The following is a 27,844-nucleotide window of genomic DNA, read 5'->3' on the forward strand; positions in this document are numbered from 1 at the left end:
GTGACACCCAGCTCTTTCTTTGCAATTAAGGAAAATAAAAAATACATAATAAATCTAAATTTCACTCGTTAAAATAAGCAAAAATAAAAAATAATGAGTTGGTCATCCAGAGTTCCCAGATGACCGGTGAGCTGTTCTTGTACTCACTGTGTTCGGAGAGTGAAAGCTGCACTGGTAATAGAGGTAGGGAGGTTAAGGCCTTTGGTGATCTCCCGCCATATTTTCTTATTGATGACTTCCACTAAGCCGCCTTTTTCTGTAACAAGCTTGTAGAGCATGTAGAGGTCCAACACCTGCTTGGCCATGATAGGAATCCGATTCACCGGAGTTCCTGCAGAAAGCAAACACTATTTTCACAATCAATTCCATTAACTGAGGTTCCTTCCATCAATACGTGTCTGTACCTTCTTATTTATCCCAACCCAGGAAAATGTCTGACAGGAACATGAAATATAACATAAAAGAACGTTTTTCTAAGCCTGATATGTGCACACTGTTTTAGTCATGCATACATGGGAACAGTATGAGTGTTTGATCCCCTGCTGAGTTCATCATTTTAACCACCTACAAAGAAATGAGCAGTCTCTTATTAGCAGATGGAGTTCTTAATCCTGAAAGACGTTCCTGACGGGACAAAGACAGGATAAAGACATGCTTTGGAAGACAGCCACAGGTCAACAATGATTAAATTCAAAGAGATGTATAAACACAAATAGTAAAAAGAGGCAAGCAGAGAAGAAACACTCATTATGGGAATCCCCCAGCAGACGAGGCCTATCAGGATAACCTGATCCAACCCTATTCCACTTTTATTGAAGTGGAAAATTTTAAGATTAAGCTTAAAAATAGAGAGGGCGTCTTCCTCCCGAACCCAAACTGGGAGCTGGTTCCACCAAAAGGGTCTGAAAGCTGAAGGCTCTGCCTCCCTCCTACTTTTAAATATCCTAGAATCAATAAGTAAGCCTGCAGTGTGGCAGCAAACTCTTTGTTGGTGTGATATGAAGTTTTTAAGATAAGATAATTATTTTATCTGAGCTGAGCACTAAATCAGATGAAAAATCAGACAGAAACTCTGTGTAAGGCCCAGGTGGACGATGATAACGAGTAAGACTGAGTTTTACAGCTGTGATGGACGAGGCGAAGCATCAGACTTTTTTTTTCAGAATTCTGACTTTAATCTCAAAATTCAGAGAATAGGATGTTCCCATTTTTTTCTCTTTCCAGTGGCTCTAATCCTCGTCCATAGAAACAAGACGGTATTTATAAAATTGAATACACAGGTAAGGTAACCAAAAACACCCCTGTGTGTTGTAACAGAAACAGGAAGTGATGCTGTACCACACACTCCCCACCATCAACCGGATGTGGTTGGCTCAGGACAATCTGCTGGGCAGCAGCTAAGCTACCTTTGCCCACACAGACTGTTAAGCTATTAGCTTAGGTGTTTCTTTCTGCAGCTGCACTGCTTACAGTAAAGCTATTAAATCCATAAAGACACAATGAGTAAATATGATAAATAGAATCTGCTTCTGTCATGTGTAGGCTGTGTGCAGGCAGGAGTGTGGTAAGGAGGATCCAAAGTGCAGACTCACACAGGCAAAATAACTTTATTGCTGAACATAAAACAACTAGACTGAAAATACTAATAAACTGAAGTAGCAGACAGACAGAACACACACCATCGATGACGGCAATCACACACAGACAAAGGAAAACACAGGGCTTAAATACACAGAGGGAGCAAAGAGGGAATAGGAAACAGGAGGGAAACAAGGCTGGGGCAAATCAGGGCTAACGAGACAAGGGAAGCAAAACCCGATACAATAACCTGAGACATGAACTTCAAAGTAAAACAGGAAACATAACACAGAGACTCGGACTTGACAAGGGGATACAGCAGACGGGAGACAGAACAACCGAAGAACAGACAGAAACCAGAAAACTAACAAAGAAGCCAAAAGACTAGAAATGATAAATAATATCAAAATCAAAGTTCAATAATAATGCAAAACAGAAAAATCTGGGTCAACGACCCAGGCACCCAAACAGCTTCAGCAGAAAGGTAAAGATAAAGCATGTTAAGATTACACTATGAAACAAGTGTAATCTTATTCAGCTATGTACCACAGGCCTTCAAGCTGGCTGTAGTTAAACCTTTACTCAAAAAGCATCTCTAGACCCAGCAGTCTTAGCTAATTATAGGCCAATCTCCAACCTTCCTTTATATCAAACATCCTTGAAAGAGTAGTTGTCAAACAGCTAACAGATCATCTGCAGAGGTTTATTTGAAGAGTTTCAGTCAGGTTTCAGAGCTCATCACAGCACAGAAACAGCTTTAGTGAAGGTTACAAATGATCTTCTTATGGCCTCTGACAGTGGACTCATCTCTGTGCTTGTCCTGCTAGACCTCAGTGCAGCGTTCGATACTGTCGACCATAATATCCTATTAGAGCGATTAGAACATGCTGTAGGTATTACAGGTACTGCACTGCAGTGGTTTGTATCATATCTATCTAATAGACTCCAGTTTGTGCATGTAAATGGAGAGTCCTCTTCACACACTGAGGTTAATTATGGAGTTCCACAGGGTTCAGTGCTAGGACCAATTCTGTTTACATTATACATGCTTCCCTTAGGCAGCATCATTAGAAGACATAGCATACATTTACACTGCTATGCTGATGACACCCAGCTCTATCTGTCCATGAAGCCAGATAACACACACCAATGAGTTAAACTGCAGGAATGTCTTAAAGACATAAAGACCTGGATGGCCACTAACTTTCTGCTTCTTAATTCAGATCAAACTGAGGTTATTGTACTCGGCCCTGAAAAGCTTAGAAATATGGTATCTAACCAGATTCTTACTCTGGATGGCATTACCTTGGCCTCCAGTAACGCTGTGAGGAACCTTGGAGTCATTTTTGACCAGGACATGTCCTTCAATGCACATATTAAACACATATGTAAGACTGCTTTCTTCCATTTGTGCAACATCTCTAAAGTTAGAAATATCCTGTCTCAGAGTGACGCTGAAAAACTAGTTCATGCATTTATTACTTCCAGGCTGGACGACTGTAATTCATTATTATCAGGAAGTCCTAAAAACTCCCTGAAAAGCCTTCAGCTAATCCAAAATGCTGCAGCAAGAGTCCTGACAGGGACTAGAAAGAGAGAGCAGATTTCTCCTGTTTTGGCTTCCCTTCATTGGCTTCCATGAGACAGACACTATCTCTACTTTCAAGATTAGGCTTCAAACTTTCCTTTTTGCTAAAGCATATAGTTAGGGCTGGACCAGGTGACCCTGAATCCTCCCTTAGTTATGCTGCAATAGACGTAGGCTGCCGGGGATTCCCATGATGCATTGAGTTTTTCCTTTCCAGTCACCTTTCTCACTCACTATGTATTAACAGACCTCTCTGCGTTGAATCATATCTGTTATTAACCTCTGTCTCTCTTCCACAGCATGTCTTTATCCTGTCTTCCTTCTCTCACCCCAACCAATCACAGCAGATGGCCCCGCCCCTCCCTGAGCCTGGTTCTGCTGGAGGTTTCTTCCTGTTAAAAGGGAGTTTTTCCTTCCCACTGTCGCCAAAGTGCTGCTCATAGGGGGTCATATGATTGTTGGGTTTTCTCTGCATGTATTATTGTAGGGTCTACCTTACAATATAAAGCACCTTGAGGCAACTTGTTGTGATTTGGTGCTGTATAAATAAAATTGAATCGAATTGAATTGAAAATAAGTCGTTATTTAAAGGTTTGTCATTACATAAAGTACACAGATTAGCCTGCAGAAAAACACCATGCGTAACAACATCTAATCAGACAAAGCTTTAAATGGGTACCCCCTAAAGCAAGATTTTAAATCAGTATATTACACAGAATTTTCATCTGTAACAACTTAAAAATGAACAGTTACTAAGTGAGCATTCACAGTTAATTACACCTGAAGTTACCCTGAATTTGTGTAATCTTCAAACTAACCATCATGTAAAATCACCAAGACTGGAACTGGTTACAAGCATCTCAACAACATGGGGAGAAAATGACAGCTAGTGCCATTATTCACTGGAAGTAAAATAAATTTACTCTACACAAGAAAAAATGGTAATGAAGTCATAACTGCTGGGCCCACTGTCACCAAGAAAACCACTGTTAACACAATAAGCCATTACAGTTTCAAATCCCACAGTGCCAGTTAGGCCCTCCTGGTCAACAACACTAAAGACACATCGATTGGGAAATGTTAGTAATATTGTCATAATATACATATTTATTTATTTATATTTATTTGTGAGATGTTTGATCAGGAAAACAGGTTTTAGATTACTTGATGCTCCTTTTTCATTTTTGTCTGTTTTACACAATGTTACAACTTTTGGGGGGAAACAGTGTTGTGTGTAACAGGCATGAATTACAAGAAAAAACATTAACATGAGAGAAAAACAACAACAGAATAACAGATAAATGAAAACTTCACAAATATACTCCAGACAAAAAGCAACCTGCCCCCTTATTAGCAAAATAAAAGGGCTCTGATAATAATTTCTATTTGCATTTATTGTTAGGTGTAAAGAGAATAGCTAATTCTTTGTAAAGACTCCAAAGTGGTTGACCCTGAGATAATTAACCTGCATTTTGCTGACAGAGTTCCATTGTGGCCATTGGATTTACCATAATAGTGATCAATAGCTGCAGAAATATAGTGCAAACAACAGCAGTGGGCCCTATACAGTGAAAGGGAAGAAAGCTCTGAAGTATCATCTTAGGTGGTAAAGCCACATCAATTAAGGCCAGTAATTACGGCTTCATTTTGTGTTGATGGCATGTGAATGAATGAGACACTATTAAAGAAAAGATTGATGTTTCCACACAAGACAATAGTGGCAGTAATTCTGAAAGGTGCAGAGCCTGGAGATCACTCTGAGTTAACTAAAGTGCAGAAAAGGCTTTTCATGCAGACAAAAAGTGATTTCTGTATCAAAGATTAAGCTTAAAATCAGGACTCTTCATCCGGCTAAAAAAGCAGAATCAGTCGTCGTGTACGAGTAAATGTTGACTCAGCCAGGGTCATGTTTACTTTGAAACACAAAACGTCCTCCTGATTCACAGATGTTTCATTTCCTCAGACCATCATGGCTGTGTGCTCTGATGCAACGTTACATGAGGTGTTTCTCACTGGTTTATGTGCCAAACAGCAGGATGCTGACTCCATACAGACTTTAACTGAGTTAAGGAACTCAAAGCACGAATGGCTCCAAAGTTCCTGAATTTGAATTAAAACAAGAAAGAGGTGATTGTGGTGTCACTGGTGGGTGCTCTCCTGTACACAGTTTAAAGCCTGTCACAATTTAATGTCACTGGATTCCAGGAAGGACAGCGATGTGATAGATCCGTGCGATGGTAACACACAGCTTCTTTGAAGTGAGACAACAAACATGTTGTCAGATCATTCTAAAATAGTAATCCATGCCTTTATCATTACTCGGGTAGACTACTCTGTATTGGTGTTAGCCACACAGCTGTGACCTGCTACACAGAAAAGGAAGCATACTGGTCCAGTTTAATGCTCAGTGGATAACTTTAGAACAGCCTTGCCAACCTGATCCCTTTGAGCTGCGACACCTGAGCTCCAGATCAGCTGACCAGCGGCTCCTGAACGAGATCCAGGTTCGTCATGGTGCCGTTACACAGAGGCCTCCACACTGCTGATTTCTCTTAAGACCCTCCTCTTCTGTCTGGCTTTGGTGATTTTTGTTAGAACTTTGATTCAATTTATTTAGAATTTTTTTTATTTATTTCATTTTTATTGTATTCTACTGTATTTTTATTGCTGTGTTCAGCACTGTGGTCAGTGGTTGCTGTATACATAGCACTGGCTTGGCTTGGCTACACACTCCCCTACAGCTATATACACACATGTGTTTCAGTATTGCAGTAATGCATGAATGCATATTTCAGAGGGGATTTATAACACAATACAGTTTACACAAAGAAGCCCACAGTATAACTCCACAGTGTGCATGTCTCCCTCTGCCACCTCTCTGAATCACACAAGTTATATGAAACACTTTGAGGATTCAGGTAGAGAAGAAAAGCGATAAGAACCACTCCATTTACCTTTTACTGACACTTCCTGTAAGTTGAACACTGATTTATTAAAATGTGGGTTTGAACATAAACTGGGTAGTAGTGGAGTTGACCATGAGGTTGATATATATATTGTTATGGCCCTAGCAGGGCCTCTCTCTCTCTCTCTCTCTCTCTCTCCCTCTCTCTCTCTCCTGAGGGTGCCTGTGTGGGCGTGTCCCACTACCTCCTGCCTGAGATGCCACCTTTCCCTCCGGCGCAGCTGACTCCCATCAGAAATTAAGGGTATTTAAGCCCAGAGCAGGGTGAGCTCTGGGCCAGAGTGCCATTTGTGTGTGGGTACAGCTAGTGAGCTGAGTGTTTGCGGTGTTTCCAGCTAGTGAGCTGCGCTTTCCTTTTGACTTTTTGCTTTATTTGACCAACGCCTGAGTTTTGTTTGTGTTTCTTTTATGGTGATAACGGCTTGTCCGTCTCTTTTAGTTGAATAACTTCAATAAAACTGTTTTATTTAACTGTTTTGCCTCCCTGACTCCTTTTTCTGACCACAGACGTGTTTCTGACAGAGCCCCTTGGTGACAGCACACAGATATAATAATACTGAAAGCACAACCAGCGAAGAGTTAAAGTGCGTCTCCCCATCATTGTTGTCGCTGTTGTCGTTCTTCTGTTCTGAGTATTCAAAGGTTCAGCTATTCACATTGTGTTTGTTTGTGGTGTCTATTCTACATATTGAGTTGTGCACAGAGTTTGCAATAAAACTCTAAATCCATTTAAGATTCATGATTTTGCTGTGGCGCTGCAACTAGTACATGAATGTGTCTGTTAGCTAACTTGCACTATAATATTTAACCAGATAAATAAAAAACTTTGCAGTGCAGACTTGGTTTGTAAAGTCAGCAAACTGAAAAGTTTAGTCTGCTTTTACAGTGCAAAAAACCCAAACCATGACACATTGTACTGTTTTCATACAATACACGAGTTGTAGAGGGAATTGAATTGTATAGTTAGGAAAAGTGCAGCGACCAGCACTAGAGCCGAGCAGGCCTCCATGTTCCCTCTGCAGCTTTTCATCACTTTATCACTGATTAAAACATGTATCAGTGCCAATCTATAAAACTATTATTTTGCTGAAGACATAGCTAACCAAACAAAGATTGAGGTAATAAATAAAAGCCTCGGCCTTTGTCTGAGGCACAAGCCTCTTAAAACAAGACTTATGTGTTTTCAATACTGAAGGTGTTACATTTGTCTCTGTGATTCCCTGAAAGAGATATAAGGAATAAAGGAGTGTCAATGGAGGCCTTTTGTCAGCACAAATAATCTTTTCAGACTATGTGTCATTATAACACTGAGCAATGGCAGAGCGAGTGGAAGAAATCCAGTCTGCACACAGTCTGACAGTCATCGTCAGTTAATCTCTCAGCTGCTAAGAGAAGAAGAATTTGTAATTAGAACAATGTGGCCATACAGGGGCCTGTGGTAGTGCAGTAATCATCTTTATGCTTGGCTTCATTGCTTAAGCATTCACTATGCACCTCTGAGCCAATAATGGAGAGAGAATTTCTCCTGTCATTGACTTTGTGCTTTTAACCCTTGAAATGAATGATTGATGTCGGGACACAGGGGAAGCAAACTGTTTATCTACTTCTGCTCAGCTCCATAAACGAAGGTAGGGAGGAAAGCGTACAACACAATCGTCATCGTCAGCGTGTGAATGATTTCGTTTGCAGAGGAGGTTGTTGCACTCTTGAGTACTGGTATAATGATATTCTATGTTTTTGTTTGGTCTGAACATTTTTACTAAAGAGAGGACGGAAATATATTTCTGTTGCACTATTATTGCTGCGAAAGCATTCTCACACATTAGTATTTAAGGCTTTTCATCATTAGGATGTTGTTGAAGATGACAGCATAGGGCAGACACACAAAACATTTCCACACTCTGATGCTGCCCACACAGTAAAGTTCACTGAGTAAATTTCACTCAAACTGAATACAATTATACTCTAAGAGTATTTGGTCCCAGTCTAAATGGAGTAAAATCGACTCTTATGGCAGAGTCATACTTTCACAGTTAAATATACTCTGTTTAGTGCAAATGTTTTACTCTGCATGATGATAATTTACTCAGTTTAGTATAAAATAAAAACAACTCCACCCTAATTTCATTCTAAATAGAACAGAATTTTACTCTGAATATAAATAGAAGAAAAATTAACTTTATTTCACTCACTATGTAACTGTATTACAATCATTCACTGCAAGGTTTTAAAGGTACAATAAACAAACCAGAAAATATATTTTTGTTTCGGCAGCCACCTTTATTGTTCAGAGGAAACAGTTTGGTACACTATAAACTCTGGAATCACCATGACTGTGTGACACCTGAAAATCAAATGCTTTACAGCAGAAAAGCTCTTTGGCATGAATTACATGAGGTCCGTCTCTTTTACACACAACTTGAAAAGCATTGAAATGCTCATTGAGACTGTTTGCAGTGCAAAAGTAATCAGCAATAACCTCTCATCCTTCACAACAACAAGGTGGAAAAACTGGCATTTCACTATGGACCTTTATACAAACAACTAAATCTGCACAATAAATATCTCCATGGTGTTTTGCCCGTCTAACATTTAACAGCTTGGTGTTGATCGGTAGCTGAAGAGTCTCTGCCATCTCACAGCCCCAGTCCAATGCATTTCAAGAAAGCATGTTACCTGGTCCAGTGGTCAGTCTCTTGGGGTCAAATGTCAGCCAACTAAAAGCAAAAGCACTTTGATGTTTTGTTGCCAACGTTTTAGTTACATTTTTGAAAATTTTCAATTGTTTTTTCAAAGTGTTTTGCTTCATTGCACCAGCTATGCAACAGTGGTCCTGTTTGAAGCATACATGTTGTCACGGTTCTGGGTCAGTTTCGACCCAGTATTTTGAGTTTTGATTGATTAGTTTATTTTTGAATGTTTGTTGTGGTTTTGGGCGCTATGAGTATTATTATTATTATTATTATTATTATTAGAATTAGAATTCTATGGTTCTGTTTATTCATGTTTAAGGATTTGTTCTCGGTTGTATCTCACGTTTAGTTTAGTTCAGGTTCCATGTGTCATTCTGTCTATCTCTCAGTGTCAGGTCTGCGTCTTGGTGTAGTGTTCTCGTTTCCTGTTTTATTGTGAAGGTCTGCGTCTCATGTGAGTGTGTTCAGTTTTACCTCTGTCTCGTCTTGTTGATTATTCCCAGCTGTGTCCACCACCTGTGTGTAATTCCCCTGTGTTTCTCTGTGTGTATTTAAGTTGTGTCCTCTGTCATTGTAGTTGCTGGTCCGTCTGTGTTTCCACCCTGCTTCATCTGTGTGTTTCCCTGCAGTCAACCATCATCTGTTTCCGCCCGCTCTCATTCATGTCCAGGTTCGTGTTCTGTAGTTAGTTTGTTCCCAGTTTAGTTTAGTCTTTGCTCCGTTCGCCGTTTGGCCATTTCCTTTTGTGTTTAATAAACCACCCTCACACCTGTACAAGTGCCTGCGTTTGGATCCTCCTTTATTTTCCACACGGCTCATCTCACTCGCCATGACAGTACGGACCAGCCAGATATGGATCCAGCGGCATTCAGCCCACCCAGGGAGCTTCAGGAGGCCGTTATCGACTCTGCTTCTAGATTAATCAACCAGTGGTTAGAGCATGAGGGAGAAGCGTCTCTTTACACTGTGGAAGCCAACCTACAACACCTTATTTCCAGTTACCCCTGGTTATTGGACTCACTGCATCCGCTCGTACAGAATTTTGTTCTTCACGAGCTTCACCTTCACCCTCCCGCCGCTACTGCTCACCCACTCGCTTCAATGGAGGACGTGCCGTCCGACCGGCCGGACGAGGAATTATCCGGTCCGTCGGAGCCGTCTCCGAGACGAAAGCGACGTTCGCGCCGCCGGCGCGGCACCCCACAGCCGGATGTAGGGAGTAAGCAGTCGGCTGTGGTGAGTGAAAGGGACACTTTTTCTGCTGCGTCAGACTCTGTGACTGTGTTTTCTGGAGCTATTTTTTGTGTGTCTTCTGAATATAACAATAATTTTTCCGTCTCACCCATGGCCACTGCTCCAAAGACTGCCTTTGCTGAGCCCACATTCAGGGTTAATGACTGTGTTCACGCTGTTGTTTCTAAACCTGGAGTTACTGAGTCAAGCACCACGAGTTTAGGGAATGACTATGTTAGGGGAGCCTTTTCGTCCGCATCGGTTCCTTCAGGTAAAGCAATAAACTTCCCCGAAACAGTTTTTCCTGACCATATCCCCCCATCCACACCTTCACCACAAGTTAATGTGGGGCCTGTAACACAGTTATCAGTTCAGCCAGCAGCCCAGCTGCCCTCAGTTCAGCCAGCAGCCCAGCTGCCCTCAGTTCAGCCAGCAGCCCAGCTGCCCTCAGTTCAGCCAGCCACTCCACCACCTGTTACAACTTCGCCACCTGTAGCTCAGTTGCCACCAGTTCAGCAGCCTACCCACTCGCTCATTCAGCCACCATCCTCACTGTCTCATTCAAAGCAGGGAACACACATCACCACAATATCTGCTGGTTCTCTTAAGCTGGCCATGTCAGAGACAGTTGCTCCCTCTAGGGCCTCCCCAGAGGCTGGGTGTCAGTCACCAACCAACTCTGGACCCCTAGAGGTCAAGACGCCAGCGCCAGCAGCCTCACTGGAGAACTCACCAGAACAGTCTCAGCTCTCAGCACCCCCTGAGAGTTCAAGTGAGTTCACCCGCCCGCCTCTGTCCTCTGCTGAGTGTATTGGGGAACACTTCCAGCCCTCTGAGGACTGCATCCAACTGTTGCTGCCTGAGTCTAGCCACTGTGCTGCTCAGTCCCAGCCAGTGTCCACACTGGCAGAGGTCTCAGTACCTGCTGCTTCAGTGTCTGTTTACACTGGAGGGCCCGAGGAGCCGTCCAGTCTCAAGCCATGTTAGCTGGGGGTTCAGGTGAACCCAGCCAGCGTCCTGCCTCGTCGGCTGGAGGGCCTGAGGAGCCCAGCCAGCCTCAAGTGTCGTCAGCCGGGGGTTCGGGAGAACCCAGCTAGCCTCAAGTGTCGTCTGCTGGAGGGCCCGAGTCGCCCGTCCAGCTTAAAGCCAAGTCAGCTGGTGGGTCCGAGGAGCCCGTCCAGCACCACGCCTCGTCTGCTGGGGGTCCTGGAGGACCCAGCAAGCACATCCTCACGTCTGCTGACGGTCCGGGGAAGTCTGTTCAGCCGTCATCTGCTGAATCATCCCCCGCGACTTCTACATCACCGCCTGCAGCATCACCGCCGTCAGGTTCCGCAGCCATCCCGCTGCCGCCTGGTCCAGCCTCTGTGTCTTCATCCACGCCTGGTCCAGCCTCCGTGCCTTCATCTACGCCTGGTCCAGCCTCCGTGCCTTCATCTACGCCTGGTCCAGCCTCAGCTCCGTCTTCGTCTGGTCCAGCTTTGTCTGGTCCAGCTTTGTCTGGTCCAGCTTTGTCTGGTCCAGCTTTGCCTTCGTCTTCGTCTGGTCCAGCCTCGCCTTCGTCTTCGTCTGGTCCTGCCTCGCCTTCGTCTTCGTCTGGTCCTGCCTCATCTGGTCCTGCGGTTGCCACACCGCCGTCATAGCCAGCTCGACCTGTTCCGCTTCGCCTCTGCTGGCCGTTTTCCAGGCCTCCAAGTTGGCATCATGGCCTTCGGGGACAGCCTCCGGACCTGCTCAGTGGCCGCCACTGCCTTCCAAGTGGTCGGCCTCCTGATTGGGTTTGCCTGCGTGGCCGCCGTTGCCGTGTGCACGGCCGGCCTCCAGAACTGTCCTCGTCCTTGTGTTGTCGACCCCCGGGTCGACCCCCTGAACTTTTCTTGGACTCTTGTTGAGCTCTAGTTTGGTTTTGTTTTTGATCTGTTTTCCTGTGTTTGTGGGCTGTTTTCTTGTGTTTTTAACTGGCTTTGGACTCTTGTGCCCCTTGTTTTTGGTTTCGGTATCTTAGAGAAGCCACATGTTCGGGATGTTGAACTTCTTGGCAACTGTGAACATAATAAAATTGCATTATACATTTGAAATAAACACCAGAACAAGGCAAAGAAAGTGAAATTAACTTAATTGAACAAAATAAACCTAAACAGTTGGTATAGCAGCTATTATAACATCATCCCAAAGCTTGACTGATTCACACCATGAAACACGCAGGAAATGTTGAAGTTTTTTACTCACCGCGTTCCAGAAATGATCTGTAGGTCAGCTGGCTCTCAAAACTGATGCACTTCTGTTGCTCTCTGTACTTCACACGCACAGCTCACATCCTTCATGATATGAAAAGGATATTTTTAAATAATTAGATTTACTACAAATACTTACAAAATTGAACAAAACACAGGCACACACAAAACACAAAGGGCTTAAGAAACATCTAAAACTGCACACTTGTGCAGACTGCAACCATGTATGCTTTTCAATTCGAGTAAAACACACGTGCTTGCTAAACTAACAGTATGGGCTCAAAATGTGGTCATAAATATTTTGTACTTGTAAATCAGTTTTGTATGTGTAAGAAGAATTTGTGTGTGGACTTAGCCAAAAAAAAACCCTGCAAGTTACAAGTACGAATTTTGACCCTATTTTTCTTCCTTTCATCTGATTGGTCAATGTCATGTCAATCACAAATGTAACGATCTTTTTTACACACACACATTCTTTTTACACATACAAATCCTGATTTACAAGTACAAAATATTTATGACCACATTTTGAGCCCATATAACAGCAGTACACATACAAGACTCAGTCCATTAAACACACATGCTCCTAACCAACGATCAGGCGAAAACAGTCGTGTATGTGACTCAGTTCAGAGTAAACCACACGTGCTCTCTAACTGAACAGGTGAAACATCCACAAACGTCAATCCTCGATAAAACACACATATTACTAACAGAACATCAGGTAAAAGAGTCAATTTTCATGACTCAGTTTGGAGTAAAACACGTGCTCACCGACCTTTGGATAAAACATTGGTGCACTGGATTTGCTACAAACACACTACTCAGTCAGTTATCCTACCTAAAGCAGCTATTGAGCAATGCTAAACTTAGTTTAGTGATATATACCTTAATGCTGTCTGTGAGTCTAATGACATTAATTTAGCAGAAGCTAACGTAAGTGTCAACCTTGCCAATTATGCAGCATGTAAGAGCCACAAACTCTCAAGCTGTAATGTTACTCACAGACCTTTCAGATAAACACAAATCCCCCATTTCATCCTAAATTCAATCATTATTGAGCACTTTACTCACTTACCTGGCTCACCTCTGACAGTTGTCTCTGTTCCACTGAGGGATAGTGGGCGTGGTCACGCCATATTACTCCATGGGAATTTCCTCTGTTCTTTTGCTCCAACTCTGGCGGCCAATCGAAATGATTACAATCCAAAATGAGTGAAAATAAAATTAACTCTCCCCATTTTCCTGTGTAATTGTAAGATGGATGATAGCTGAAGTCAAGCGTTTGCTCATTAAGAGCTGTAATTGTAAAAACTTCTTAATTGTTAATAGAACAAAAAAGGAGCAAATAGATGCAAAAGCACAAATATAAAATACTAAACTGTGGAAGTGAAACCTTAAAACAACTTACTGAAATGATGCAATAAAACATGTGTGATGACTTTAACATGTGAAAACCAAGTGAAAGCCAAAGGGAGTGGCAGGGTTAGCATTACGACACATCAAAAGCCAGAGACACAATCCTTTAGGTATTTCATTAAAAGACTTCTTCTGATACATCGAATGAATCTGTTTGGTGATGAAAGTTGGTAGAATCTCTAAATTGTGGATTGACAAAGCATCAGCTGCTAGATGGGTCAAGGTATTTAACTTCCTCTGACGAATCAAAGAAAACCTTTACTGTAATAGATGTTGTAATAGTGTAACAAAATAATATTCATCTACAATTCATCTACACAAACTCTGGCATTGAGTAAACTAAACTTTTTAAAATGTAAAAACACAAAAAACCTCTGAAATGTTTTTAGAATTTTGACAGTGTTTGACAAACTGTTTGAGACATACAGGCGAAAAGTCATGTAACGGCTGTAATACAGCACGACTTTACTAACAACCTGAGGCGTCATGTGAGGTTTGATCCAACATTGAGGTTATTTATATTAATCTATTTTGTTAGCCTTGTGACAGACTGGCAACCTGAGGTGTGCCCTGCCTCAGGTATTCACTTACCCATCCAAATCATTCAATTCTGGGGTTATAATCACTTTTGTCACCTCGGGTCCATAAAATCAAGCAACTAGGCCTTGTTGAAAAAACAGGTTACTGTCAGCAGTTCAGTAAATTCTTCCTTGATACCACCTGTTCATTGAGCCCAGTCATGAAATTTCCTCACTAAATATTCCACAGACAACTGTTAGTGGTATTATAAGAAAGTGGAAGTGACTGGGAGTGACAGCAACTCAGCCACACAGTGGTAGACTGCACAGAGTGGGGTCAACGGACGCTGAGGAGCACAGTGTGCAGAGCTCGCCAACTTTCTGCAGGACAACGCAAAAAATGTCCCCGTGGTGGGATCAATAAAGTCTTATCTTCTTCTTCTAAATGGCTGCAGACCTACAAAATTCACATAGCCTTCAGATTCTCTCTATAACTGTGGATAGAGAGCTTCAGGTTTCTCTGGCCAAGCAGCTGCATTACATCACCGAGCGTAATGCGAAGCATCAGAGCTCTAGAGCCGTGCAGACAAACAAACAAAAACAAAAAACCCAGCCTTTCTATTGGTGGAAAAATGTATATGATATGTGATATGGCAACATGACGTTTGGTTATTCAGGAAGAGGGGCAAGTTTTAGGAGTGACAGCGGCTGGAGAGTGAAAGAAAGAGAGTTTTGAGATGTGAGAGATTTGTGACGTTCAGTGTGTTTGGACTCTAAAGTTAGTGTGTTGTGTAGTCAATGGTTTTGTTGTGTGTGTCAGAACAATGTGGCGACCGCTGAATGTCACAGGTGCTGCTAAAAAGCCAGCAGCGGATAGTGAGGACAGCAGAGAGGGTCACTGGAGGCCCTCTGCACCCGTCTCCCAAATGTACAACAAACACATTATCCAACGTGCGAACAGCATAGTGAAGGACACTCTCCACCCCTCACATGCTGTTCTCCCTCCCTACATCTGCCAGACGGTTTCGCAGCATCAAAACTGTAACGACCAGACAGAGCAAGAGCTTCAACTCACTACCACCAAAGGACTGATATACACACACACCTCACACACACCTCACAGTACTCATCAAAAGACTCAAAAACAACACAAACAACAATCCACTTCACATTGTCTCGGTCCTGTCTTTGTTTATCGTGCAGTTAGTATTGTATAGTTATCATTATAGTATTGTATAGTCAGTAATTAGTACTTTTTTACCTCTTAATTTTACAGAAATGTAGCACGTTATTTATTTATTATTATTTATATCTTTTGTACACTTACAAATGCACCATGCGGGGCTTGTGGTGAAACAGCATTTCGGTACGTGTATACTGTGTGTACTGTGTGTACTGTGTGTACTGTGTACTGACAATAAAGCTCTTGAATCTTGAATCTTGAAAGACAGATTACAGTGTAAACACTGTCTCTAGGGGGAAACAGGAGCAGTGACACACCTGCTGCTGTCAGCCCTGCAGGTATCAGGCTGTGTTGTTCTCCTTTATCGTGGACAGAAATTATTTTTTGGAGCAGCACAAATAATTTGTGTGACTCTTATCTGATGCAGAGCAGCTGATTGTTCTGTAAATAGTTTGAAATATTTATTTAAAAAACGCCTTGGCTGCATTTTTAGTAAATGTCATGGTCCTGGGTCGGTGACCCAGCGCTTTTAGTTTGTTATCATTTTCTAGATGATTGTTTAGGTTCTGTGTTATATTCGGTCTGCCTCTGAGTCTGCGTCTGTATCTGTCTGTCTATGGTGTCTCCCCATCTGTTTGTGAATCTGTCTGTTTAGTTCAATGTCTTGTCTGGTTCCATGTGTCTGAGTTTCCTGTTTTATTGTGAAGGTCCGTGTCGTATGTGAGTGTGATCAGTTTACGTTTCCCCTGTCCCGTCAGCCCAGATTCCTCCCAGCTGTGTTGCCCTCCTGTCTCTCATCCCCTGATTACTGGTGTGTGTATTAAAGTCCTGTGTGTTTTCCTGCCTGTTGCCGGTTCGTCTGTGTAACTCCGTGTCAGTCTGTTACCCTGTGTTCCACGGTGTCCTGTTCCTCGTCTGCGTCTCTCTGCTTCTCATCCCGTTGTCATATGCTCCCAGGTCTGTTATTTTTAGTTCTCCCAGTTTAGGTGTCTTTAGTTAATTGTTATGCCCCACTGTTTGTTTGCCACTACACCTCTGTAAATAAAACCACCGGTATCTCATCCACTGCCTGCATCTTGGGTCCTTCTTCCTACTCCACACGGCTCGCCTCGGCAGCCGTGACAGTACGAACCAGCCACTATGGACCCAGCAGCATTCAACCCGCCCAAGGAGCTCCGGGAGGACATTGTTTACTCCGTGGACAAATTAATTAACGCGTGGCTGGAGCACGAGGGGAGAGAATTTCGCCAAGCCGTGGCTAATCGGCTACAGCGCTTGGTTTCTGGTCTCCCCTGGCTGCTCAGCTCACTTCACCCGCTCGCACAGAATTTCATTCTGAACGGACTCCGTCTTCACCCCCCGGCTGCTACCACCCACCCTGCAACTCATGCTTCACTGCCCGGTCCGACAGAGGATGTTCTGCCCGGCCCGTCAACCCAGCCTTCAAGGGGGAAACGGCGCTCACGCTGCCGACGCTCCTCGCCACAGTCGGACCTGGGGATTTCCGAGCGGCCAGCTGTGGTGAGTGGACAGGACAGTATTGTTGGTCTGAACTGTGGGACCGTCTACTCAGGGGTGATGTTCTGTACGGCACAGGACAAAAACTGTTTATCGCCTGAAGCTCAGTTAGCCGCCCGGCCAGAAGCTCAGTTAGCCGCCCGGCCAGAAGCCCAGTCGCCACCTCCGCCACATTCAGCCTCACAATCCAGAGCTCCATTACAGTCACAGCCGGACTTATTACAAACCATGTTACAATCCATAGCCCAGTCAGTAGCTCAGTTGGCAGAAGAATCATCAGCTTTATCCTCCGTTCAGTCTCCAACTTCACCACCGTTGTCATCACAACCATTATGTCAGTCACCTTCAGTTCAGCCTCCTGTTCAGCAGCCACCAGCCCTGCATCCTGTGTCAGTTGCTTCACCTGTAAAACAATATAAGTCAATTCTACCCGAAAGACACTATTCCTCGCCCATCCATTCCAAGCAGAGAGACAAATCTAATAATAATGTCAACATTCCTCAAAGGCTGGCTAGTTCTGAGACTGAGATGCACTCCAGGGCCTCCCCAGAGGCTGGGTTTCAGCCCCCATCAGACTCTGGACCCCTGGAGTTTAAGAAGCCAGCTGAGGACTGCACCCGGCTGTCGCTGCCTGAGCAGGGTCAATGCTCTGCGCAGCTGCAGGCCGCTATGTGTTTGCCAGAGGCCCGCGTGCCTGCTGGTCCTGTTCTGTCCCTGCCAGAGGCCCGCGTGCCTGCTGGTCCTGTTGCGTTCCTGCCAGAGGCCCGTGTGCCTGCTGGTTCTGTTGCGTTCCTGCCAGAGGTCTCCGCACCTGCTGGTTCTGTTCTGTGTGTGCCAGGGGCTCCAGTGCCCACTGGTTCTGAGACTGTTTTTGCTGGGGGGCCCGAGGAGCCCGTCCAGTGTCCTGCCTCGTCAGCTGGGGGGCCCGAGGAGCCCGTCCAGCCTTCTGCCTCGTCAGCTGGGGGGCCCGAGGAGCCCGTCCAGCCTTCTGCCTCGTCAGCTGGGGGGCCCGAGGAGCCCGTCCAGCCATCAGCTGCAGTCTCATCACCCTCGCCTGCTGCAGTCTCATCACCCTCGCCTGCTGCAGTCTCATCACCCTCGCCTGCTGCAGCTTCATCATCCTCGCCTGCTGCGGCCTCAGAGTCTTCGGCCTCGCCTGGTCCGGTTTCAGCATCTGCTTCAGCATCGCCTGGTCCGGCTCCAGCATCCTCATCAGCTGCTTCGCCTGGTCCGGCCTCTGCTTCAGCATCCTCATCAGCTGCTTCGCCTGGTCCGGCCTCCGCTTCAGCATCCTCATCAGCTGCTTCGCCTGGTCCGGCCTCCGCTTCTGCTTCAGCTGCTTCGCCTGGTCCAGCCTCCGCTTCTGCTTCAGCCTCTTCGCCTGGTCCAGCCTCCGCTTCTGCTTCAGCCTCTTCGCCTGGTCCAGCCTCCGCATCCTCATCATCCTCGTCTGGTCCAGCCTCCGCATCCTCATCATCCTCGTCTGGTCCAGCCTCCGTGTCTTCATCCTCATCAGCGTCGCCTGGTCCAACTTCAGCTTCAGCATCAGCATCGCCTGGTCCAGCTTCTGCTTCAGCATCCTCATCAGCTTCGTCTGGTCCAGCCTCCGCTTCCGCCTCGTCTGGTCCAGCCTCCGCTTCGCCTGGGGCTGCAGGGGCCACGCAGCCTTCAGGTCCCCTACTACCACCTCCACATCGTCGGTCATCTGCCAGGCCGCTTGTTGGGCATCTCCGCCACCGTGGACGCCCTCCTGAACGCCCTCCTGAACGCCGCCACTGCCTTCCGCGTGGCCGGGCTTCGGACTGGTTTCCACGCCGCTGTTGCCGTCCGCACGGTCGGCCCCCAGGACTGTTTCCACGCCGCTGTTGCCGTCTGCACAGTCGGCCCCCAGAACTGTTTCCACACCGCTGTTGCCGTCTGCACGGTCGGCCCCCAGAACTGTTTCCGCGCCACTGCCTACTGCGTGGCCGGCATCCGGACCTGCCCCGCTGCCATTCGCATGGTCGGCCTCCTGAACTTGGCCATCTGGGCCTTTTTGGACTCTGTCCCTCCGTCCTGGGCCCCCTCCGCCCGCCCTGGTCACGTCCTTTTCTGTTTTGTTTTGGTCTGTTTTTGTGTTTCTGCTGGGCTGTCTGGGGCCAGCCCTTGAGGGGGGGGGGGGGGGGGGGGTACTGTCATGGTCCTGGGTCAGTGACCCAGCGCTTTTAGTTTGTTATCATTTTCTAGATGATTGTTTAGGTTCTGTGTTATATTCGGTCTGCCTCTGAGTCTGCGTCTGTATCTGTCTGTCTATGGTGTCTCCCCATCTGTTTGTGAATCTGTCTGTTTAGTTCAATGTCTTGTCTGGTTCCATGTGTCTGAGTTTCCTGTTTTATTGTGAAGGTCCGTGTCGTATGTGAGTGTGATCAGTTTACGTTTCCCCTGTCCCGTCAGCCCAGATTCCTCCCAGCTGTGTTGCCCTCCTGTCTCTCATCCCCTGATTACTGGTGTGTGTATTTAAGCCCTGTGTGTTCTCCTGCCTGTTGCCGGTTCGTCTGTGTTCCTCCGTGTCAGTCTGTGTAACTCCGTGTCAGTCTGTTACCCTGTGTTCCACGGTGTCCTGTTCCTCGTCTGCGTCTCTCTGCTTCTCATCCCGTTGTCATATGCTCCCAGGTCTGTTATTTTTAGTTCTCCCAGTTTAGGTGTCTTTAGTTAATTGTTATGCCCCACTGTTTGTTTGCCACTACACCTCCTGTAAATAAAACCACCGGTATCTCATCCACTGCCTGCATCTTGGGTCCTTCTTCCAACTCCACACGGCTCGCCTCGGCAGCCGTGACAGTAAACAGCTGCAAAAAACTTTGTTGTTTGCAAAACTCGGTTACTTTTTGAAGAAGTAACTAGTAATTATAATTAATTACTTTTTCAATGTAACCTGCCCAACATTGGTGATTATATTCTGTATTTTGCAGACAGAGTTACAGGACTCTCTCTCAGACCACAGCAGGAGCTTCACACAGACTCATACGAGTCAGAGCTTCATGTGTGTTTTCAAAATTAGAGTTCAAGTTATTTTTTTTACTTCCAATAGTGTTAACATGCTACAGGTCATGAACAAGATTGTTTAAAATTTTCATTGTAAGTGGGCTAAAGCACTTAATTAAAAGTAGTCTAACAGAAATGTAAATGCTGTAACTGCACTCTTGGAGTAATTTTGCTCAGTCAGCCACTCCTGGGAAGGTTCACCACTGTTGTGTGTTTTCGCCATGATGGGTCTCACCGTGGTTCACTGGAGTCCCACAGCTTTATAACAGCATTATAACATTTTCCAGACTGATCAAGCTCAGTTACTTCGTTTCTGGTTGTTCCTAAACGTCTTGGATCACAGAACAGGTGTGACAGTAATCAGGCCTGGGTGTGGCTAGAGAACTTGGACTCAGCTTTCCAAAGACGTGTGACTGTACACCACAGTTAATTTATGTTATAAAATCAATACATTAATATTTAAATTTGTTTGATTATCAGAAACATTTACGTGTGAAAAATATACTTAAAATAGGAAATCAGGAGGGGGGTAAACACTTTTTACACCACCGTGTCAAGAGTCAGTGGAACTGGTCCAAAATCACAACTAAAACATGCTATGACAGTATAGCATGTTTAATATGGGTGAGAATATTAAAGCAGCATGAAGCCATGTTTGACACTTTCCATTAATACGGTTAACGAGGCTGTCGGAGTGACATTTATTTGTCAGTACACAATGTTGTTTTCAAGAAATACTGACTGGGACATTTGAAGCAGTCCACTGTGATCAAAGTTGTCACAAACAAGCTGCTGCTGATCTGCTCTGCACTGACAATATCTCCCTACACTAAGTCGAAAATCAATTCTAATTGAACGCTCCACAACAATCCATACTATCACTAAGCCCAAGTGACCAGCCAGCTACATCATTACTCCATCTAAGGCTGCTCTGCAGCTGTCTCAGCATACAGCCGGACTCTGATCAAAGAGGACTTTTGCTTAAGGAAGACTATAATTATAGTTTTATACTTTTTATTCTGTAGTCATTTATTTACCATAATGATTACAGGAAAGCAAACAGCAGACTCTACTGTGGTCAAACTGAGAAATAATGAAGCTGATTTAATTCACAACACATAAAAATAGACCATGATGTCCTAGAATGGAATATGTATGAACTCAACAAAATATCTATTTTTCCGTTGTCGCATTGTTAGGTAAGCAGCACATAAGAGCACACAAATACCTACACATGCATTGTGTTTACAATAATAAACACAAGGTACGCTAACCCTGTGTTTCTAAAACTGACAGTCACTGTAACTGATTAAGCTTTTTATTCTCTGTTAGATGATGGACTTCCCTCCATGTGTCGTCAGCATGGAGGGGTTTATGTGGTCCCAGAGGCTCTGTCATTTGGGGCGTTTGCTCCTTGGTAGGGACTCTCAAGGCAAACTGGTTCTGGGTAAGGACAGCTTGTCCATAACAAAAACCATGTTCGTACATAAGGATGCCCGTGGTAGCAGGCCACCCTAGGTCACAAGTTGATCTACGGTCATATGTTCTGGACCCTGAAGTGAAGACAGCAGCTGAGGTGGATGCTGGACAAGCCTGGCACACATAAATGTATGGTGAGGGTGTTCTGGGAATGCCTGGCAGAGGCCCTCTGTCCACAAGATTTTGAAGTCCCACCACCAGCAGTACTTCACTTCGTTCCGAGGGAGGCTGAGGACACTGAATCCCAACGGACCATGTCCATTCATCAGGTGGCTGGTGCCTGTCATAATGATAGTCCCTATACTAGATTGTGGCAACCAGAGGTTAAGGTAACCATCAAGCTGAAGGAGGTGTTGTGGGGGACTGTAGGGTGTACTTCAGCTAAGGGGATCACCCTCCTCAGCCTCCAGAGGAAGGTCTATGCCAGGGTGCCAGTGAGTCCATTGGTTGATTCATTAGTCAACCACCGGATCCAAGAGGCACAATGTGGAGACTGACACATGGATTGGGACAGCATTTGCAGTAATGTGCAACACTGCATGGGTCCATCATGGTAAAGAGAAAGCTGTGCATAAACGCAAAGCTGTCAATTTACCAGTACATCGTCGTCCCCATACCCGCACCTATCCCCACGAGCTGTGGGCATCAACTGAAAGAATTACAAGTTAATTTTTTCCCAAAGGGTGACTGGCCTCTGTCTTAAGGACAGGGCGAAGAGTTCAGTTATTTGAGAGGGGCTCAGAGTAGAGCCTCTACTCGCCCTCATCACAAGGAGCTAATCGAGGTAGTTTGGGCATCTGACTAGGACACCTCCCGGGTGAGCTGTTGGGACATGTCCAACTGAAAACTAAAGAAATGTTTTATATTTTTGTGCTCATCATATTCTAGCAGATCGAAAGATCTTAACTACTGATTCTCTATGAAAGAGAAATAAGGATTTGAATTTTGTGGTACATCATTCTACACTTCTGTTATAGTGTTACTGTCTTTACTTGGCTACATAATGAGTTGTAACCTAAACCATGGGCAAAAAGACTGCAGCTAAAGGTTATGAACAGGAGCATTTTTGCATCTGGCCTTATGCATGGGTGATTCACTTTCAGGAGAAATTAAAAGGGTCAAATTCAATTCAATTAAAATCCTCAGGCACACAATTTAATGAAATGTTATGAAACCTAACACTGAAAAACATCTTTGTGACACGTAGTTGTAAAGTTTCCTCCTTCCATCGCTTTTGCCAGCAGAACTGTACTGAAATAAAAGTTCATGCTAAATACTGTGTTAAGATTTGAATTATATATTTTGAATGCGTATTTGCTGATTATATTGTTTTAATATAAGAAAGGCCTAACTCTGAGTACACTCTGTGCCAGAAAGTGCTGACAGGAAACTTTTGCAGAAGCGTGCTTTTGCAGCTAGAATGAAGTGAAAGTGAAAGCAACTAGGCTGTTTGATCATGTGGTGTGACGTGAGAGCAAGTATATAAATAACCAGGCTTCTGTTTGTGCTTCAGACCTTGGGTTGTGTGTTATGAGAAAGGTCTCCATATCCGGATATGTAAAATAAAGATCATTTTTAAAGTAAAAAGACCACTTTTGAGCCTTGTGTCTTTTTGGCCCTAAGAATCTAAAAGAACTGTTTTTAACACTTGGTGCCGTGACCCGGATTCTTGTGCGGCTGAGGCGACTAATTTGGACCTTAAGGTACGATCTGATATGAGGTGGACAACAGACCGGTCTAAAAGAGGATAGGAAAGCGCAAGCCTGTTGAAAATACAGCAAAACACACCACTAATGAAAACTGATTAGACAGAGCTTTAACCACACTTATATCCATTGATGTAAATCATAATCTTGAGCTTATATAGTGTTCTGCGTTCTTCATGCAGCACTTTCTCCTCCCTGTTCATGAAGGACAGTCCAGTGTATCCTATGCTAAGGGAAGCAACAAAGGAAGCATTGAAGCTCCTTTCCTTAGTATTTGGAGAACTGGAACAGCTCTTATTATGGCAGTCACACAGATACTTCTGGGTCACGTCTCTCAGTGATGAACCTTTCTAGGTTCTATCGGGGTTCTCTGTCACCAAGTGCTGAGCCACAGTCCTACAAAACCACTGCAGTCCTCTTTGTAATGTTGACAGGCACTGGTTTGAACTGGTGCTGTATAAATAAGTAACTGTTTAAGTGAACTGAAATGAGTTTATACTGATATTTAATTTTTTCAAGGTAACTTATGCAGAGAAATAGTTTAAAAGGCCTGGTTTAACATGACAAACCAAACATGATCTTTCTGAGGGATTTCATTTCCTGTTTGGCTTTAAAAGTCACTTATCTGGAAAACAAAGTCCCAATCTGTAAGAATGACTTCTGCTATGAGTAAGTGGAACTATAACATTAGCACATTAAAGCTGTTTATAGACCCCCAAGTGTTAATGTGACTGTGAGGGCCACATCTCCTGCTCCCAGGAAGCCACAACTGACATATGAATGTTCTACTTACCCCGTTTCTGCATGAAACTGAAAAGGTCATCGAGAAACTCTTTGCGTTTTTCATCATCATCCAGTTCGTATAACTGAAAAAAAGAAAGAACAAAATATCAAAATCATTTCTTCAACATTGATTAATCGTTGATGATGCCCCCTGAACAGTGAGGACGGCCCCATCAAGAAATTCTGATTCATCCTGAACACAGTGAGTGTATCTCATGGGTTTAACATGCACCGTCAATAAAAAATATGTTATTATTTATGGCCATAAACAGCTTCCAGCTCTACATGTCCCAGATCTACAGTAAACAATATGTCAGGTTTTTCTGTTCTGTTTAAATATATCTAACTTATTACAAAATACGGGCAGTTAGCACAAGCATGCTAAGATAATGAGGCTGTAATTTTCCTGTGTGTTTCTATTATTTCTAATGTTTTGCCCTATTTATTTACTAAACTACTAAATTACTTTACTAAAAATATCATAAACATATTGTCCAGATTCCATCCATCCATTTGCTACCGCTTATCCTTTTCAGGGTTGCGGGGGGCGCTGGAGCCTATCCCAGCTGTCATAGGGCGAGAGGTGGGGTACACCCTGGACAGGTCGCCAGTCTGTCGCAGGGCCAACACACAGGGACAGACAACCATTCACACTCACATTCACACCTAGTGGCAATTTGAATTATCCAATTAACCTATCCCTACAAACTGCATGTCTTTGGACGGTGGGAGGAAGCCGGAGTACCCGGAGAGAACCCACGCAAACACGGGGAGAACATGCAAACTCCACACAGAAAGACCCCGGCCTGATGGTGGAATTGAACTCAGGACCTTCTTGCTGTGCGGCAACAGTGCTAACCACCGTGCCACCGTGCTGCCTTATTGTCCAGATTGATTTTTTAATTAATTAATTAATTTTCATTAATTTTCCTTCTCTGTCACTGTTGCTCCTTTGTAGGCATAAACCATCATGTTTCCTAAACCAGCGGTTTTGTTGCCTAAACTGCTGCAGTGAAAAATGACATTTGAAACAGAAAAAAGATTCAAAATAGGAAAAAGAAATTCAGTGATTACACAGAATAAGGTGCTACATGAATCTGTACAATAGTTTACAGCATGTGTGGTCATGCTTCTTGCACTGCCAGGGATTCAAACAGAGATTCACAAGCTTAAAAAAAGGCAACTGACTTATTCAGGTTTGCAAAGATGTTTGACCTCTCATCTAAGAGACTGAGACATTTAACCCCTGGTGGGAGGTGTCCCCTGGAGTTGGTCTGTGGTGTAAAGGACTATGGACGTTTTAGGAAAGGCCGTCCAAATAACTGAGTTCAGGTGTTCCAATATTTCCACTGAACGAAGGACCAGAAGACTCATGCGCATCAAAATAAAGAACTTTGTGCTTCAATAATGAATAAAATATCATTAGTAAATTAATTTGGCAAAGTCTTTTAACATCTATCAAACATTAATCAGGTAATTCGTTATTTAAAAACTTAATTTGAAATAAAAGCATCAACAATGATTTATTATGTATAAAATGAATTATTAATCCATTAATAATTACTTCAAATCAAAAATGTATTTCACAAAACAGAATTTAAAAGATTTGAAAGTCTTTAATTTTCCACTCTTCATTGTCAAATCCATCTCTTTTTCCTGTTAGCTGAACATATGAGTGCAAATGTTCCCACATGTCTAATGATAAAGGGATGGTTACAGTGAAAGCTGTCACTCCTGTCAGTACAGACGACACTGATGATTTAAGTTCATTTGTTTTAATCACACACGAGCGCGCATTCACTCTCAGCTGGACACAGATAACTATCCAGGGTCATGCTCAGTTAATCCAGCCTCTAACGTTGGATTTTAGTTCAGTATATTGCAGTGAGGAGATTTCTCAGTTTATTACCTACAGTAACTATACTTAGTCAGATATGTGACAAACATACAGATAATGGATTTTAGTTATTAATAAAACATGAAAACCAAACCTGACACTGATTCTCTCTGAATGCTCTGTGCCCACAGAGGCCCTGAGTGATGTGATGTACACGTGTGAGTAATGTGGAAATCATTTTCATAAAGTTGGACTGTTAGGTTCACTGACGTTTGGATTTTTAGTTGATTGTTGTGTGTGTTGATGTGTTTGTTGATAACATCGGGGACTTCTTAGAGAGATGAGGATACATCCATATCTAGGGATGGGTACCGGTATCTGTTGCCATGATGGCACCGGTTCTGACATAAACGGTAGTAACCAGACTGAAAAGCAGCGCACATTTCGGTGCTTTTTTTCCCCTGAGCTGTGATACACTTTAGATTCTAGCCAATCATTTTACGTTTCCGAGGATAGTAGGCGGGGCCAGGTATGTCCGTTCTTTTAGAGCAGAGCTACAGATTAAAAATGTCCAAGGCGAAGCGGTCAAAGTCTGGCTGTAAAAGTCTGTGCAAACTCAGCGGCCTGCAACAAGTGCTTTAAGCTGATACTGTGATACTGTCAAAGGAGGTAACTCCTCGAATCTGATGAAACACCTGGCGACGCATAGCGGTTTTTTTAAAGCCGAGAAATGCACCGTATTTGATAGCTTGCTGCGAGACCTCACACCGAGCACATCTACTGCGGGTGTGGTGCCTGTTATCGGACCCGGAGTTAGCAACATCCCCCAAAAACCCGAAGAGGAGAGTCCTGGCCCCTAGCCCTGCCAGTGTAGCAGAAATGATGAGGATGATGATGCAGCAGCAGCCGTTCTTCTCTGCGTGAGTAGCTTAATGTTGTTCGTGTGTAATTTACGTTGAGTAGGCTAACCACGTTATTACATTAATGCATGTAAGGTGAACTAGCAAACATCATCATAGCTACATGCGGCTGTCTTCTTGTTTGATGGCAGATACTCCCTTCACCCTGGCCAAAAAGGCTAAAATGACCAAAGAAAAAGTGGAAAACAGTTAAACATGAGAGGTTTTTGGACAAAGTTTGTGTTTTTTCCATTGTTTAAGCACTGCTTCCAGCCAAGAGTGATACCATATATGCCCTATAGCTGCAGAAAAGGCTAACATTGTTATCTTTTTACAAAAAAAACAGCTGAACATGAGAGGTTTTTGGACAAAGTTTGTGTTCTCCATTCTTTAAGCACCGGTTCGAGCACCGTTTAAGCACCGGCACCGTTTCAAAAGTACCGGTTTGGCACCGGTATCGGATAAAACCTAAACGATACCCATCCCTATCCATATCTGTTCCATAGCACAGTCACAGAGGACGTTACAGCTTTTTGGCATCAGGCTCCGACTCAGGAAAACCTTCAACCTCGACTTCATGCAGGAGAGACTGAATCCTGACTCTGCCTCTTCTTTACCTCCTGATCTCGTTCTTCTTTATCCCACCATTGAAATCATTCCAACAGAGTCATTAAGAAGGACACATTTAAACTTTTACCTGCTTCATGACTTTGATATTCTGAAGTTAAACTCAGTTTAAACAATTTTTCCATTCTGCATTATGTTCACTATTTTTACATACAGATAACGTGAATATGAATACTGAACTTGTTTAGTTACAAATTTAGCAGACTTCAAAGAATGTCCCCATCCAGCTAAACTGGTATCAGTTTCCCAGCTTTTGAATTCCAATCTAAGGGACTGTCTGAGCTTAGTTTTGGTGTTAAAGAAGAACGCCTGGCTCAGTGACAAATGTGTCTGACATGTCTGACTGGTCCAGGTCCTGGAAGTGTAAGGAGGTTGGAAATAAAATCGTCTGGACTTCTTGAAGTTTCTTTACCTCTCAGCCAAGAAACGTCTTCAGTTCTAAAACCAAATGGTGGAGTCTCAGGTATTTAAACTAGGGCTAAATATGTAACTTACCTTCTTACGTAGGAGCTTCCTAGTGTCTCAACTATTTAAAAAACCATTTGTTCCTGTTTGATTTT

General features: G+C 43.9%; 1 protein-coding gene across 1 annotated transcript in view; it reads right to left on the bottom strand.

The window, feature by feature from the left end:
• Positions 1-24,007, bottom strand: part of LOC113034034 (AT-rich interactive domain-containing protein 3A-like) — a gene marked incomplete at its 5' end in the record, with an annotated part of 39,614 nt that extends 15,607 nt beyond the window's left edge. The window contains 2 exons of the mRNA XM_026188318.1: positions 148-331; positions 23,932-24,007. Of these exons, the coding sequence (XP_026044103.1) occupies positions 148-331; positions 23,932-24,007 (260 nt within the window). The remainder of the gene's footprint in view (positions 1-147; positions 332-23,931) is intronic.
• Between the last annotated feature and the right edge of the window lie 3,837 nt (positions 24,008-27,844).

Source organism: Astatotilapia calliptera, chromosome 12 (assembly GCF_900246225.1).
Source record: "Astatotilapia calliptera chromosome 12, fAstCal1.2, whole genome shotgun sequence".
In the NCBI taxonomy this organism is placed as follows: domain Eukaryota; kingdom Metazoa; phylum Chordata; class Actinopteri; order Cichliformes; family Cichlidae; genus Astatotilapia; species Astatotilapia calliptera.